At 46.7% G+C, this 16,276-nt stretch overlaps 1 protein-coding gene across 1 annotated transcript in view; it reads right to left on the bottom strand.

Annotated features, from left to right (window-relative positions):
- gpr158a (G protein-coupled receptor 158a) overlaps positions 1-16,276 on the bottom strand; it is a 206,753-nt gene that overhangs the window by 17,083 nt on the left and 173,394 nt on the right. The window contains 2 exon segments of the mRNA XM_034166305.1: positions 4,440-4,578; positions 15,950-16,188. Coding sequence (XP_034022196.1) covers positions 4,440-4,578; positions 15,950-16,188 — 378 coding nt within the window.

The raw sequence follows: 16,276 nt of genomic DNA, 5'->3' as shown, positions 1-16,276 counted from the left end.
TCATGGCATGTTCTTGGACTGTTTGACAACTTCATATCTCCTCTGGAATGTCTCATGGCCTTGTTCTTGATCTATTTGATAACGTCATATCTCCTCTGGAATGACGGCAGGATGTCTCATGGCATGTGCTTGGTCTGTTTGACAACTTCATATCTCCTCTGGAATGCCAGAAGCATGTCTCATGGCCTTGTTCTTGATCTATTTGATAACTTCATATCTCCTCTGGAATGTCTCATGGCCTTGTTCTTGATCTACTTGATAACTTCATATCTCCTCTGGAACACCGGCAGCATGTCTCATGGCCTTGTTCTTGATCTATTAGATAACTTCATATCTCCTCTGGAATGCCAGCGGCATGTCTCATGGCCTTGTTCTTGATCTGATCAAATCAAATCAATTTTATTTATATAGCGCCAAATCACAACAAACAGTCACCCCAAGGCACTTTATATGGTAAGGCAAAAGCCATACAATAATTACAGAAAAACCCCAACGGTTAAACGACCCCCTGTGAGCAAGCACTTGGTGACAGTGGGAAGGAAAACTCCCTTTTAACAGGAAGAAACCTCCAGCAGAACCAGGCTCAGGGAGGGGCAGTCTTCTGCTGGGACTGGTTGGGGCTGAGGGGAGAGAATCAGGAAAAAGACATGCTGTGGTAGAGAACAGAGATCAATCACCAATGATTAAAAGCAGAGTGGTGCATACAGAGCAAAAAGAGAAAGAAACACTCAGTGCATCATGGGAAACCCCCAGCAGTCTAAGTCTATAGCAGCATAACTAAGGGATGGTTCAGGGTCACCTGATCCAATCCTAACTATAAGCTTTTTCAAAAAGGAAAGTTTTAAGCTTAATCTTAAAAGTAGAGAGGGTGTCTATCTCCCTGATCCAAATTGGGAGCTGGTTCCACAGGAGAGGAGCCTGAAAGCTGAAGGCTCTGCCTCCCATTCTACTCTTACAAACCCTAGGAACTACAAGTAAGCCTGCAGTCTGAGAGCGAAGCGCTCTATTGGGGTGAAATGGTACTATGAGGTCCCTAAGATAAGATGGGACCTGATTATTCAAAACCTTATAAGTAAGAAGAAGAATTTTAAATTCTATTCTAGAATTAACAGGAAGCCAATGAAGAGAGGCCAATATGGGTGAGATATGCTCTCTCCTTCTAGTCCCCGTTAGTACTCTAGCTGCAGCATTTTGAATTAACTGAAAGCTTTTCAGGGAACTTTTAGGACAACCTGATAATAATGAATTACAATAGTCCAGCCTAGAAGAAATAAATGCATGAATTAGTTTTTCAGCATTACTCTGAGACAAGACCTTTCTAATTTTAGAGATATTGCACAAATGCAAAAAAGCAGTACTACACATTTGCTTAATATGCGCATTGAAGGACATATCCTGATCAAAAATGACTCCAAGATTTCTCACAGTATTACTAGAGGTCAGGGTAATGCCATCCAGAGTAAGGATCTGGTTAGACACCATGTTTCTAAGATTTGTGGGGCCAAGTACAATAACTTCAGTTTTATTTGAGTTTAAAAGCAGGAAATTAGAGGTCATCCATGTCTTTATGTCTGTAAGACATTCCTGCAGTTTAACTAATTGGTGTGTGTCCTCTGGCTTCATGGATAGATAAAGCTGGGTATTATCTGCGTAACAATGAAAATTTAAGCAATGCTTTCTAATAATACTGCCTAAGGAAGCATGTATAAAGTGAATAAAATCGGTCCTAGCACAGAACCTTGTGGAACTCCATAATTAACCTTAGTCTGTGAAGAAGACTCCCCATTTACATGAACAAATTGTAATCTATTAGATAAATATGATTCAAACCACTGCAGTGCAGTGCCTTTAATACCTATGGCATGCTCTAATCTCTGTCATAAAATTTATGGTCAACAGTATCATTTTTTGATCTATTTGATAACGTCATATCTCCTCTGGAATGTCGGCAGCATGTCTCACAGCCTTGTTTTTAATCTGGTTGATAACTTCATATCTCCTTTGGAACACCGGCAGCATGTCTCGCAGCCTTGTTCTTGATCTATTTGATAGCTTCATATCTCCTTTGGAACCCTGACAGCATGTCTCGCAGCCTTGTTCTTGATCTATTTGATAGCTTCATATCTCCTTTGGAACCCTGACAGCATGTCTCACGGCCGTGTTCTTGGTCTAACTTCATATCTCCTCTGGAAGGCCATGATGCATGCTATTCATTTGCTTACCATGCTACACAGACAAAACACGTTTCACGTTAGACATACCGTTTCAGATAATACAATGCAAGCAGTCACCGCATATACATGTCAAATGCAACATTTTCACCCAATCAACATAGCTGGATGGTGGGCCCAGGACAGGCTTAAGAGCAGCTATAGCGAGGATGTCAGAGAGCTTGGCCTCAGTGGTGCATGAGACATCTGTTGTCAAGCTCCCAGCGCTGTAAATGGTGACTCTCTTGTTCAGTCTTTTTAATACAGCATCTGGCTTTTAAGTCCATCTCCTGTCAATCTTTGAGTCTTCTGAGTTTGCTTCCTACAACTTTAACAATGACCTTACAGGACAAAATGCCCAAATAGCATGAGCAGAGAGCCGACAGCCTCCAGAATATTTAACGAGGAACATGTGATACGCATTATAACACTAGCTGTCACCATCTGTATGTCCAATATACTATATTTATTAGCAATTGTATAACGACGTGGATCCTTGTCATTTGATTGGTGCTTTATATGTCACGTGACAAGGATTATTCGTTCCATTTGTGTTGCATTGCATTTAGCATGCAAATTTGGTTCCATATGTTTGGTACCTGCATGCTACGAACGAACCCCGCTCACTAGTGCGGGCAGCGTTTAGCTAAACATGCGGCGTTTGTTTTGATGACGGATGACAATCTGAAGGAGCTAATTGACGGTGCTAATTCTTCGAACACACACACACAAAACAAATTCACTGCTCTGTACGCAGTCTGGAGGCTTGAAGAGCTGTTAGGAGGAAGTCAGAATGAAACACTGGACTAATTTCTGATGTGATTTTTTCACTTTTTTTTTTTTTTTTGAAGTACATGAAGTTGGTGCACGACATCGCAGACTACATTGTCAGAATTATTTTTGGACTCCTATTTAAAGTTCATGTTGGATTGTTGATGTTGGATTGTTGCAGCATAGATTAAAGTTTACCCAAACCTTGATAAGGCCCAATCAGGATAGAGCAACCTTTACACTCTGTATTTCATGAATGTCTTATGGTCCCAGATGAAGCACAGTTTGACTGATGGTGAACAATATTGGTATTCTTTCTGTATGTATCTACAGCTACCTACAATAGTAATATTTCCTGTTCTGAAGTATCTTTAAATCCCCCTTCCAAATATACTCTACAAATATATGGACCTGGGGGGGGGGGGTAAGATATCCTAAGACAGTCAAGAGCAAGACCACATCCCTGTGACATACACTTTCAATGTTGTTTACCACTTTATCAGCCCTGTATAAATCTGGGAAGGATGAAATGTGTGATAGTACTGCAGCAGACTTGCTATGCAGGGGGTGGAGGGGATATCCAGGGTGGGGGGGGAAGATATCCTAGAACAACTACCCCGCGGGGGGAAGATATACTGTTATACCAGCACCAACGGGCTTTAGGGCAAAAGTAGGACTGAGGGTGGTCTCCCATTGACAATTTTTGGCTGGCTCCTGATTCCAAAATTGAGCCCGATTTATTAAAATAGCTGTATTTTACTATTATATGATTGTTTACAAATGAGTGTAACTGATGATTGTCGAGTATTGGTGGTCATCGCAGAATACACCCAAGTACGTACGAGTCCCATTACATGTACACAACTTTACTCTGTCGTTAATTCCACACTTTCCCATAAAGCGAAAAATATACCTGTTGACATCTCAAAAAATGCTTTTCATGGTTATTATGGCACAGAGGAGAATCAGAAGAATGGTTTTGCTCAGAGAACGGCGGGTACCTATTACCACCACCACCTACCTTTGCAAAATATAACCCCTGCTCTGCACAAATTACATGATTAGTCACTGTTTTGGATAACGATGTGTCCCGATGTCACAAAATTTTTCAACATGTTCAAAAATTTCACTCACAGTGTTCTATAGCATATTTTAACACGACTTACACCCAATGTCAGGCCATACTTGGGTATCCAATTCTTTTTTTGTGCCAATAACGCAGAGAGTTAGGCAAAACAAATCGCCAATGGAAAACCAATTAAGAATTGGTCAAACGCAGAGAATGAGGAAGAAACTGTGTAAAAATTCTCCAGTAAGTGCATAAAGAAAGTCTTCTTATGTTTCACAAAAAAATTGTGCCACCCACAATTCTGGCACTGATGTACAGTGTTAGTGTAGGAACCATCGTAATTCAGAAATACAGACTTAAAATTATCGGGGGGGGGGGGGGTATTTTACCTGATAACATGGAATATCGCTGACAGGACGACTTCGTTGTGGACAGCGATGGCCATGTAGCGAGGCTCGTGGAATGCTGAGGGCACCGTCCTCACAGCGTAACAGAGGTAAACACCCCACAGCAGGAAGAGGAACTCAGCTGAAAAAGCAAAAAGCAGAGAAAAAGGATGAACCAAGCAAATATACATGCAAATAAAAGATGGAATGCAGGCCGAGTCTTTGTATGCGGCATCACGAAGCAGCCTTTTACAGAGCGTCGTGCTCACCAATGCCGTGCAAACAACAGTACAGGTGTACAGAAATATGCCCTGTGCACTGTAAGGACATTCAGTTCTAAGAGCTGTGCTTGTATTTTCTGGACAAGAAATGATTAACCTGAGTGCACACGCACGGCAGCCACATGGGAGAAAGCTCCACGGCAATAAACACGCCGTTTGTCATCCTCTGCAGCGCTGAAGGTAGTGTAATCACTTCTGTGCGTCTTCATGCTCTTGTCAGTGGATGACTGATCTAATGACCTGAATGATCCACACACAAAGTCACTAAATGTAAAGATCAGAAACTTGCACAGTGACCCCCAAAAAACACAAACCACTGCATGAGTGCACATTTCTAAACTGGGGGGGTTCATTAGATCTGGGCGTGTGTGTAATTGAGCACTCTGCATGCAGATGATGATGTCAGAACAGAACCACACGTTTCTGGTACCACCTTACTTTTATCACGTAATAAACATAATGAAACTGTATCCTCTATAAACAGAGTCACAGCATGGTGGGGCATTAGTCGGGGTCCATCTGCTTTCCCCAAAGTCACCATAACTGCAATTATCTGCCGTGTTTGCCTGAGTCGCATGTTTAAAATGAGCGTTTCTGCTCCCCTCTGTGCAGTTTGCAATCACAGGCGCAGGCTCCGAGGGTGGAGAGTGGGTTTAAACCCCTCCTGAAATATCCTACACGTAAAGTAGAGGGTTTGGACACTTTGAAACAAATGAGCAAGTTGTTCTGAAATAATTCACTGGTTTGAAAGGCTCAAACACTATATTGGAAAATGATTCATTATTTGATACAAAATGCATAAATCACCTAATGAAACAACTGCTTCAAAAAATGATTAGTATGTCAAAGGCTTGAAATACTAAATTAACCAAATGCTTCAGAGAATATCAAAAAACTAAATGAGCAATTACTTTAGATAATACCTCACTATTTGTTTCAAAATGCATAAAATGCAATAAAACAATTGCTTCAGGAAATGGTTTACTGTTTTCTGGTTCAAATAGCTGATATACTAAATTAACTAAGTACTTCAGAGAGTGTTTCAGTTTCTAAATGCTCAAAACTCTAAATGAAGCAATTACTTTAGAAAATAATTCATTATTTGTTTCAAACTGTGCAAAACATCTAACAAAACAACTGCATCAGGAATTATTTAGTGTTTCAAAGGCTTGAAATACTAAATTAACCAAATGTTTCAGAGAATGTGTCAAAAACTAAATGAAACAATTACTTTAGAAAATACTTCATTATTTGTTTCAAAATGCATAAACATAATGAAACAACTGCTTCGGGAAATGATTTACTGTTTACTGGTTCAAATAGCTGATATACTGAATTAACCAAGTGCTCCAGAGAGTGTTTCAGTTTCTAAATGCTCAAAACTCTAACTGAAGCAATTGCTTTAGAAAACAATTCATTATTTGTTTCAAACTGTGTAAAACACCTAACAAGACAACTGCATCAGGAATTATTTAGTGTTTCAAAGGCTTGAAATACTAAATTAAACCAAATGTTTCAGAGAATGTGTCAAAAACTAAATGAAGCAATTACTTTAGAAAATACTTCACTATTTGTTTCAAAATGCATAAAATGCAATAAAACAATTGCTTCAGGAAATGATTTACTCTTTTCTCATTCAAATAGCTGATATACTAAATTAACCAAGTGCTTCAGAGAGTGTTTCAGTTTCTAATGCTCAAAAACTCTAAATGAAGCAGTTGCTTAGAAAAGAATTCATATTTCGTTTCAAACTGTGCAAAACACCTAACAAAACAAATGCATCAGGAATTATTTAGTGTTTCAAAGGCTTGAAATACTAAATTAACCAAATGTTTCAGAGAATGTGTCAAAAACTAAATGAAGCAATTACTTTAGAAAATTCTTGTACTAAATTCTTAAGGCTATGAAATTGGGCTATTAGTAAAAAAAAAGTAGAACAGGGGGTGTTCACAATAATAATAGCATCTGCTGTTGACGCTACAAACTCAAAACTATTATGGTCAAACTGCTTTTTTAGCAATCCTGTGAATCACTAAACTAGTATTTAGTTGTATAACAACAGTTTTTCATGATTTCTTCACATCTGCGAGGCATTAATTTTGTTGGTTTGGAACCAAGATTTTGCTCGTTTAGTAGTGTGCTTGGGGTCATTGTCTTGTTGAAACACCCATTTCAAGGGCATGTCCTCTTCAGCATAAGGCAACATGACCTCTTCAAGTATTTTGACATATCCAAACTGATCCATGATACCTGGTATGCGATATATAGGCCCAACACCATAGTAGGAGAAACATGCCCATATCATGATGCTTGCACCACCATGCTTCACTGTCTTCACTGTGAACTGTGGCTTGAATTCAGAGTTTGGGGGTCGTCTCACAAACTGTCTGCGGCCCTTGGACCCAAAAAGAACAATTTTACTCTCATCAGTCCACAAAATATTCCTACATTTCTCGTTAGGCCAGTTGATGTGTTCTTTGGCAAATTGTAACCTCTTCTGCACATGTCTTTTATTTAACAGAGGGACTTTGCGGGGGATTCTTGCAAATAAATTAGCTTCACACAGGCATCTTCTAACTGTCACAGCACTTACAGGTAACTCCAGACTGTCTTTGATCATCCTGGAGCTGATCAGTGGGTAAGCCTTTGCCATTCTGGTTATTCTTCTATCCATTTTGATGGTTGTTTTCCATTTTCTTGCATGCGTCCCTGTTTTTTTTTTTTTTTTTTTTGTCCATTTTAAAGCATTGGAGATCATTGTAGATGAACAGCCTATAATTTTTTGCGCCTGCGTATAAGTTTTCCCCTCTCCAATCAACTTTTTAATCAAACTACGCTGTTGTTCTGAACAATGTCTTGAATGTCCCATTTTCCTCAGGCTTTCAAAGAGAAAAGCATGTTCAACAGGTGCTGGCTTCATCCTTAAATAGGGGACACCTATTATTGTGAACACCCCCTTTTCTACTTTTTTTTACTAATAGCCCAATTTCATAGCCTTAAGAGTGTGCATATCATGAATGCTTGGTCTTGTTGGATTTGTGAGAATCTACTGAATCTACTGGTACCTTTTTTCCCATGTAACAATAAGAAATATACTCAAAACCTGGATTAATCTTTTTAGTCACATAGCACTACAATTATTCTGAACACTACTGTACATACTCTCACTCACAGCTACGGTCAGTTTTCAAAGTTTCCAATTCACCAAAAGGAGGTGGGAGGAAGCTGTCCATGGTCCTTACCATAGACTGTGGCACTGACTGCTCTCAGCATCCTGCTGAACAGATGCGCACAGGACTTTCTACTTATATTGCTATTGTATGGAACTACAGTTCCAAGGTTGTTCCAGCTGGGGGTGGTAGTGGGGACAAGCTCCCACTACCTAAAAAGTGCTCCCACATGGTGTGCGTCTCAAATAGCCTTTGGCAACCAAGTCCAGCTCCTGGCCTGCTCATGTGACTTGGCTTCTAAGCCCCGCGGAACTGCTTCTACTGACAGGAGAAGGGGCGAAGGCAGGTCTCTGGCACCTCAAAACCAGTTGCTTCGGGTAAACGGAACTCATCAACCTAGAACAGGGGTGGGCAACTTGTTCCAGAAAGGGCCGAGAGGGTGCAGGTTTTTGTTGCAGCCACTGACTCCACCAGGTGATTTCACTGATTAACTGATTCCATCTCCTCAAAGTGATATTAATCAGTGAAATCACCTGGTGGATTCAGTGGCTGCAACGAAAACCTGCACCCTCTTGGCCCTTTCTGGAACAAGTTGCCCACCCCTGGCATAGAAAGACAGTTCATCTCCGAGAAGGAAACTGTGATCTCAAACCTCCGCTGCCTTGCAGCTATATCCAGTCTTGGACAAGGCTTTCAGGAGTAAACCTCGAGGAACAATCTGGAGTCTGAGTCCCTAAGGTGGTTTGTTGCTGAACTTCAGCACTTTCTCAGAAACTCCTGCAATGCTTCCACTGCCAAACTGCATTGGTTTCTGCCTTTCCTTTGGACCACAGTGACAGCATGGAGATGACTGACCTGCTGCATGGGCAACAGTGGATCTTCCATATTAGCCTGCCCAGACTTTGTAGCTCCACTGGAAAGGACGCTCCTGTTGGGAAGGTGTCGTAACACGGACCCACAACAGGGGGCGCTAATGAACGGACAATGGATAAGGGAAGGAGTAACAATTTAATGTTGCACAAGAACACAACGTAATATAAACAAGGGTACTGCCAATCATACACAAGAGGACTGCGGGCAGGCTCGAAGATAGGAGACCTCGGATGAACGAAGAGCCGGGACCCACACCGCTTCTACCACCAACGGCCTGAAGAACACCGAAGCCGCCAAGCCCTGAGTCCCCAGGTGGTCTCTGTCCTCCGTTGTCGGCCCTGGTACTGCTGGCAGACAGAAACAGAAGGTGGTGAGTGTGAATCCTCACACCCAGCAACCTTGATTAATGATTCTTCTTGGAGGGAGAACCTCCACCTCCAATCATACACACGTGCAGCTCCGGTTTACCACTTATTGGTTTTGGGATGTGAGGCGCAGTCACACCAAAACACCAAAAATTCCAGATAAGGAATATCACCAGGAAAAACAGCTGCAAAACAGATCAGATTATTATTCGCAATAATTACAGCAAGAGGTTTACCTTGAATCGTAGGAGATTTCTCGGCGAGGAGGTGGAGTCGCCGCCCGGCCTTTATGGCGATGATGATGATGAGATGAATGAGTGACAGCTGGTGTTGACGATGATTGACGGTTGTCACTCCCAGTGGTTCTGGCGCCCTCTTGTGCTTGAAGCCCGCACTCCAAGCAGGGCGCCATCCGGTGGTGGTGAGCCAGCAGTACCTCCTCTTCAGCGGCCCACACAACAGGACCCCCCCCTCAACGGGCGCCTCCTGGCGCCCGACCAGGCTTGTCCGGGTGTCGGTGGTAGAAATCGACCAGAAGGGCCGGGTCCAGGATGAAGCTCCTCTTCACCCAGGAGCGTTCTTCGGGTCCGTAACCCTCCCAGTCCACCAAGTACTGAAAACCCCGACCAATCCGACGGACGTCCAGGAGCCGACGAACAGTCCATGCCGGCTCCCCGTCGATGATCCGGGCAGGAGGTGGGTCGGGTCCGGGGGTGCAGAGCGGCGAGGTGTGGTATGGCTTGAGTTTGGAAACATGAAAAACCGGATGGATCCGCAGTGAAGCCGGGAGTGTTAGCTTCACTGCGGCCGGACTGAGGATCTTGGCGATGGGGAACGGCCCGATGAAGCGGTCCTTGAGTTTGTGGGATGTCACCTGGAGCGGGATATCTTTGGTGGATAGCCACACCCGGCGGCACCTCCGCAGGTGGGCCTGGACCGAGGGTACCCCGACCTCTCCCTCCACAAGTGGGAACAACGGGGGCTGGTAGCCCAGACACGCTTCAAAGGGGGAGAGGCCGGTGGCAGAGGATACTTGGCTGTTGTGAGCGTACTCGATCCAGGCCAGATGGTCACTCCAGGCCGCCGGGTGAGCGGAGGTGACACAACGAAGAGCCTGTTCAAGTTCCTGGTTCGCCCGCTCTGCCTGGCCGTTCGTCTGTGGGTGGTACCCGGACGAGGGACGCATGGTGGCCCCCAGTTCCTTACAAAAACTCCTCCAGACCTGCGAGGAAAACTGGGGACCATGATCCGAGACGATGTCCGACGGTATCCCATGCAGACGCACGACGTGGTGGACCAGGAGGTCTGCCGTCTCCTGGGCCGTTGGGAGCTTCGGGAGGGCCACGAAGTGGGCCGCCTTGGAGAACCGGTCCACTATCGTTAGTATGGCGGTGTTGCCCTGGGACGGCGGGAGGCCCGTGACGAAGTCCAGACCGATGTGGGACCAGGGGCGATGAGGCACAGGCAGGGGTTGGAGGAGACCCCTGGTCTTGCGATGGTCCGCCTTGCCCCTGGCACAGGTGGTGCAGGCCTGGACGTAGTCCCGGACGTCGGCTTCCAGTGACGCCCACCAGAAGCGCTGCTGGACTACTGCCACGGTCCTACGCACTCCAGGATGACAGGAGAGCTTGGATCCGTGGCAGAAGTCCAAGACGGCAGCCCTAGCCTCTGGTGGGACGTAGAGTCTGTTCTTCGGACCGTCTCCCGGGTCCGGGTTCTTTGCCTGGGCCTCCCGGACGATCTCCTCCACGTCCCAGGTGAGGGTAGCCACGACAGTGGACTCGGGAAGGATGGTGTCGATGGGGTCCGACAACCCGGCCTTGGCTTCCTCTTCGTGCACCCGGGACAATGCATCGGATCGTTGATTCTTGGTCCCGGGGCGGTAGGTGATCCGGAAGTCAAAGCGCGCGAAGAACAGGGACCAGCGGGCTTGCCTGGGGTTCAGCCGCTTGGCGGTCCGGATGTACTCCAGGTTCCGGTGGTCCGTAAAAACCGTGAAAGGCCCCGTAGCCCCCTCCAGCAGGTGTCTCCACTCTTCTAGAGCCTCCTTCACCGCGAGGAGTTCTCGATTGCCCACGTCATAATTCCGTTCAGCGGGGGTCAACCTGCGGGAATAGTAGGCACAAGGATGGAGAACCTTATCGGACTCCCCGCTCTGGGACAGCACGGCTCCTATTCCTGAGTCTGAGGCGTCCACCTCTACTACAAACTGGCGAGTAGGATCAGGCTGCACCAGAACTGGAGCAGATGAAAACCGGCGTTTCAACTCCCTAAACGCGGCCTCGCACCGGTCCGACCAGGTGAATGGGACTTTAGTGGAGGTCAGGGCGGTCAGGGGGCTAACAACCTGACTGTAACCCTTAATGAACCTCCTGTAGAAGTTTGCGAAGCCGAGGAACTGTTGCAGTTTCCTACGGCTCTTTGGTTGGGGCCAATCCCTCACCGCCGCAACCTTGGCCGGATCCGGGGCGACGGAGTTGGAGGAGATGATAAACCCCAAGAAGGACAGAGAAGTGCGGTGAAACTCACACTTCTTGCCCTTCACAAACAGCCGGTTTTCTAACAACCGCTGTAGGACCTGACGTACATGTCGGACATGGGTCTCAGGATCCGGGGAAAAGATGAGTATATCATCCAGATACACGAAGACAAACCGGTGCAGGAAGTCCCGCAAGACGTCATTAACCAAGGCTTGGAACGTCGCGGGGGTGTTAGTGAGGCCGAACGGCATGACCAGGTACTCAAAATGACCTAACGGGGTGTTAAATGCCGTCTTCCATTCGTCTCCCTTCCGGATCCGAACTAGATGGTACGCATTCCTAAGATCGAGTTTGGTGAATATTTTGGCTCCATGCAGGGGTGTGAACACCGAATCCAAGAGGGGCAATGGGTATCGATTGCGAACCGTGATCTCGTTCAATCCCCTGTAATCGATGCATGGACGAAGTCCGCCGTCTTTCTTGCCCACAAAAAAGAAACCAGCACCCATCGGGGAGGTGGAGTTCCGGATCAACCCGGTGGCCAAGGAGTCCCGGATGTAGGTTTCCATTGATTCGCGTTCCGGACGTGAGAGGTTGTACAGCCTGCTGGACGGGAACTCACTGCCCGGAACCAAATCGATGGCACAATCGTACGGTCGGTGCGGTGGAAGGGTGAGCGCCAGATCTTTGCTGAAGACGTCAGCCAGATCATGGTACTCCCCTGGCACCGCCGTCAGATTGGGAGGGGTTTTAACCTCCTCCTTAGCCGTGATTCCGGGGGGAACCGAGGATGCTAAACACTCCCGGTGGCAGGTTTCGCTCCACTGCACCACGACCCCAGACGGCCAATCGATCCGGGGATTGTGCTTCACCATCCAAGGAAAACCCAAAATCACTCGGGAGGTAGAAGGTGTCACGTAAAACACTATCTCCTCCCGATGATTCCCAGACACAACCAGGGTCACAGGCTGGGTCCGGTGTGTGATTAGCGGGAGTAGAGTGCCATCTAGTGCCCGTACCTTCAAGGGCGAAGGCAGAGCCACTAGAGGGAGCCCCACTTCCTTTGCCCATCTGCTATCCAACAGATTCCCTTCGGACCCCGTGTCCACCAGTGCTGGGGCGTGAAGGGTTAAATCCCCACTCAGGATTACCACTGGGATTCGTGCTGATTTGCAGGAACTTCCCGTGCACATGTTATGGCCCACCCTTAGCCCAGTTTCTAAGGACGGGCGTTGGTGTTTGACCGTTTGGGGCAGTCTTTTAACATGTGTTCACATGAGCCACAGTAAAAACATTCCCCGCGGGCCAGTCTCCTTTGTTTGATATCTGATCTCACTTTAGCCCTACTCGTGTCCATAGCTTCGTCAGCAGGGGGAGCTGTTGCCACACGGAGCCCACCGGCAATGGAGCGTGAGGACGACGTCACCCCGTCAGACCCGGAAGAGAGAGGGACGGCTTGTGCCCGGCCACGCCCCCCGGCCTGCTCCCGACGGTGTTCAGTCAAGCGGTTGTCTAAGCGTATAACCAGAGTGACAAGCCCGTCGAAAGTCTGCGGTTCGTCCTTAGCCAGTAAATGCTCCTTCAGTACTGGAGACAGTCCGCTTATGAAGGCGGCGCGGAGCGCAACGTCATTCCAACCCGACCTCGCAGCCGCGATGCGGAAGTCGACAGCGTAATCGGCCGCGCTCCGACGCCCCTGTCTCAGTGACAGCAGCACGGTCGAGGCGGTCTCGCCTCTGTTGGGATGATCAAACACCTGTTTGAATTCCCGTATAAACCCAGCGTATGACGTCAGAAGCCATGACTGCTGTTCCCAGAGCGCTGTAGCCCAAGCGCGTGCCTCACCTCGAAGCAGATTAATTACATAAGCCACCCAGGTGGCGTCTGCTGCGTACATGACTGGACGCTGTGCAAAAACGAGCGAACACTGCATCAAGAAGTCTGCGCACGTTTCCACACAGCCTCCGTACGGTTCAGGAGGACTTATGTAAGCTTCAGGGGATGGTGGGGGGGGTAGTTGAACGGCCAGTGGAACATCTACATTAGGCCCCGGGCCAGCAGGAGGAGACACTGCAGCGACGCTTGACTCGCGTGCTTCCACTCTGGCGGTGAGAGCCTCCATCCTCTGATTGAGGCTTGCATTTTGCTCAGTTACCAGCTGTAACTGAGCAGTGAAAGCGGTAAGGATTTGCTGCAGATCACTTACCACGCCTCCTGCTGACGCCTGCGCTCCCTGTTCTCCCATTGGCTGTTCAAGCTGTGGTTGACGCCCCTCGGGATCCATGACGAATGGCCGAGAAATCCTGTTGGGAAGGTGTCGTAACATGGACCCACAACAGGGGGCGCTAATGAACGGACAATGGATAAGGGAAGGAGTAACAATTAAATGTTGCACAAGAACACAACGTAATATAAACAAGGGTACTGCCAATCATACACAAGAGGACTGCGGGCAGGCTCGAAGATAGGAGACCTCGGATGAACGAAGAGCCGGGACCCACACCGCTTCTACCACCAACGGCCTGAAGAACACCGAAGCCGCCAAGCCCTGAGTCCCCAGGTGGTCTCTGTCCTCCGTTGTCGGCCCTGGTACTGCTGGCAGACAGAAACAGAAGGTGGTGAGTGTGAATCCTCACACCCAGCAACCTTGATTAATGATTCTTCTTGGAGGGAGAACCTCCACCTCCAATCATACACACGTGCAGCTCCGGTTTACCACTTATTGGTTTTGGGATGTGAGGCGCAGTCACACCAAAACACCAAAAATTCCAGATAAGGAATATCACCAGGAAAAACAGCTGCAAAACAGATCAGATTATTATTCACAATAATTACAGCAAGAGGTTTACCTTGAATCGTAGGAGATTTCTTGGCGAGGAGGTGGAGTCGCCGCCCGGCCTTTATGGTGATGATGATGATGAGATGAATGAGTGACAGCTGGTGTTGACGATGATTGACGGTTGTCACTCCCAGTGGTTCTGGCGCCCTCTTGTGCTTGAAGCCCGCACTCCAAGCAGGGCGCCATCCGGTGGTGGTGAGCCAGCAGTACCTCCTCTTCAGCGGCCCACACAACAACTCCAGCATCATTGCAAGATGCCGACACAACACAAGTAGTGGCAGTTTACTGATTATAAGCTCACCTGTTTGGTGAAGGAAACAAGCACTAGGGGTCACTTTTGATGGTGGGAGGGATCATCACATCTCGTTTGACAGCTACCGCCCACCTCAAGCTGGGGAGCCCCCAGCCAGTAAGGTGCTGTCTCGCGGTGGCCTGCTTGCTCCACTGGCTGCGTGAAGCTTAGAGTAAACCTCGAAAAGCAGGCCACAAATTCTGTACCAGACAACACAAACTGGACGCTACACCATCATCTCCCGCAGACTGATGAATGCCAAGAATGGAACTACATAATTAATGTCCCATTTAATTTTATTTAGGCAGTGGATGTTTTGTTTTGTTAAAAATAGGCCACTATAAATTAATGTTTAAGCACGGTGCTGTCTGTGAAAGAAGGCTACTGAGTGAAAATAAAGAAATGCATACCCAGACAGCTTATGGGGAATAAGTCTGAATCAGATTCATGTATGTCTGCATTGATCTCGTAGCACTGGGTACGTTAGCAACAAGGTTTCAACATGCTAAATTACAGCTACAATATCAGCCCTGAAACTGCTTTTAGCCTCAATAAATTGTGTTGCGTGTTTCACCCAGAATATTATGCATTTGGATGCACACAGCCCAAATTGAATATTTATGAAAGCAAATGCACTAAATGAATAATATGTCCTTTTTTTTTTTTTTTTTTTTGCATTTGAAAGATGCAATAGTCAGTGTGCACCATTACTAAATTAGCATGCACATTATTTTTGTTGGTGCTACAGAGTTTGTGCACATTTACACACACAAAACTTCAATAAATCAGGCTCATGTCTTGTCCAAAGATACAGACAGGTGACGTCACAGAGACTCAAACCCCAGCCTACATACTGATGGTCCACGTCCTGTCCCACCAAGCTACCTGCTCTGCCTCCAAAATAAATAAACAAACAAAATCATTGTCAGTATCCCTGGTTTTTGCTATTGTTTTCTGATGCCTCGACTCCAACATGCTAAGATGTAGAAACAGCAGAGAGAATTAATGTCTTGTGGGGAATAAAGGAGTCTTAGTCCTCCAAGATCATCGTCACTCCATCACTCAGTGCTTGAATTAAATTACTAGCATGCGAAACAAAATACTTGGTGATTTTATGCTACAGATACCCAAAATAACTCAGGCTTTCACAATAGATTCCACACATGCAGTCCATATTAATCTTTTCATATGCCGAGGCTTGAAGCAGGCTTACCGACTGCCATCATGTAGTCCCAACGATCCAGCAGGCACATGCTGAACTGCAGCCCATCAGGCGTGTAGCCCACGTCGATGAGTGCCAACTTTCTGTCTGGGTTTTGGCAGACAGCAGATGTCCAAGCCACCAGAAACCAGGAGACGATGAGCAGAATGATGCCTAGCAGACGCAGCACGCGCCAGCTGGTCATATAGGGGATCCTCTGGGCGGTACGTGACAGAAACACTTTCAGAACCCTGGTGTGGAGGACAAAAGCAAACTTTGAGAAGGAAATATAATAAAAGGTAGATTCAGCTCGCTTTGGGTGCATTCAGAGCAGAGTGT

The sequence above is a fragment of the Thalassophryne amazonica genome, chromosome 1 (assembly GCF_902500255.1).
Source record: "Thalassophryne amazonica chromosome 1, fThaAma1.1, whole genome shotgun sequence".
Classification (NCBI taxonomy): Eukaryota; Metazoa; Chordata; class Actinopteri; order Batrachoidiformes; family Batrachoididae; genus Thalassophryne; species Thalassophryne amazonica.
Note: the sequence above shows the minus strand (reverse complement) of the source record. Positions and strands in the feature narration are given on the sequence as shown.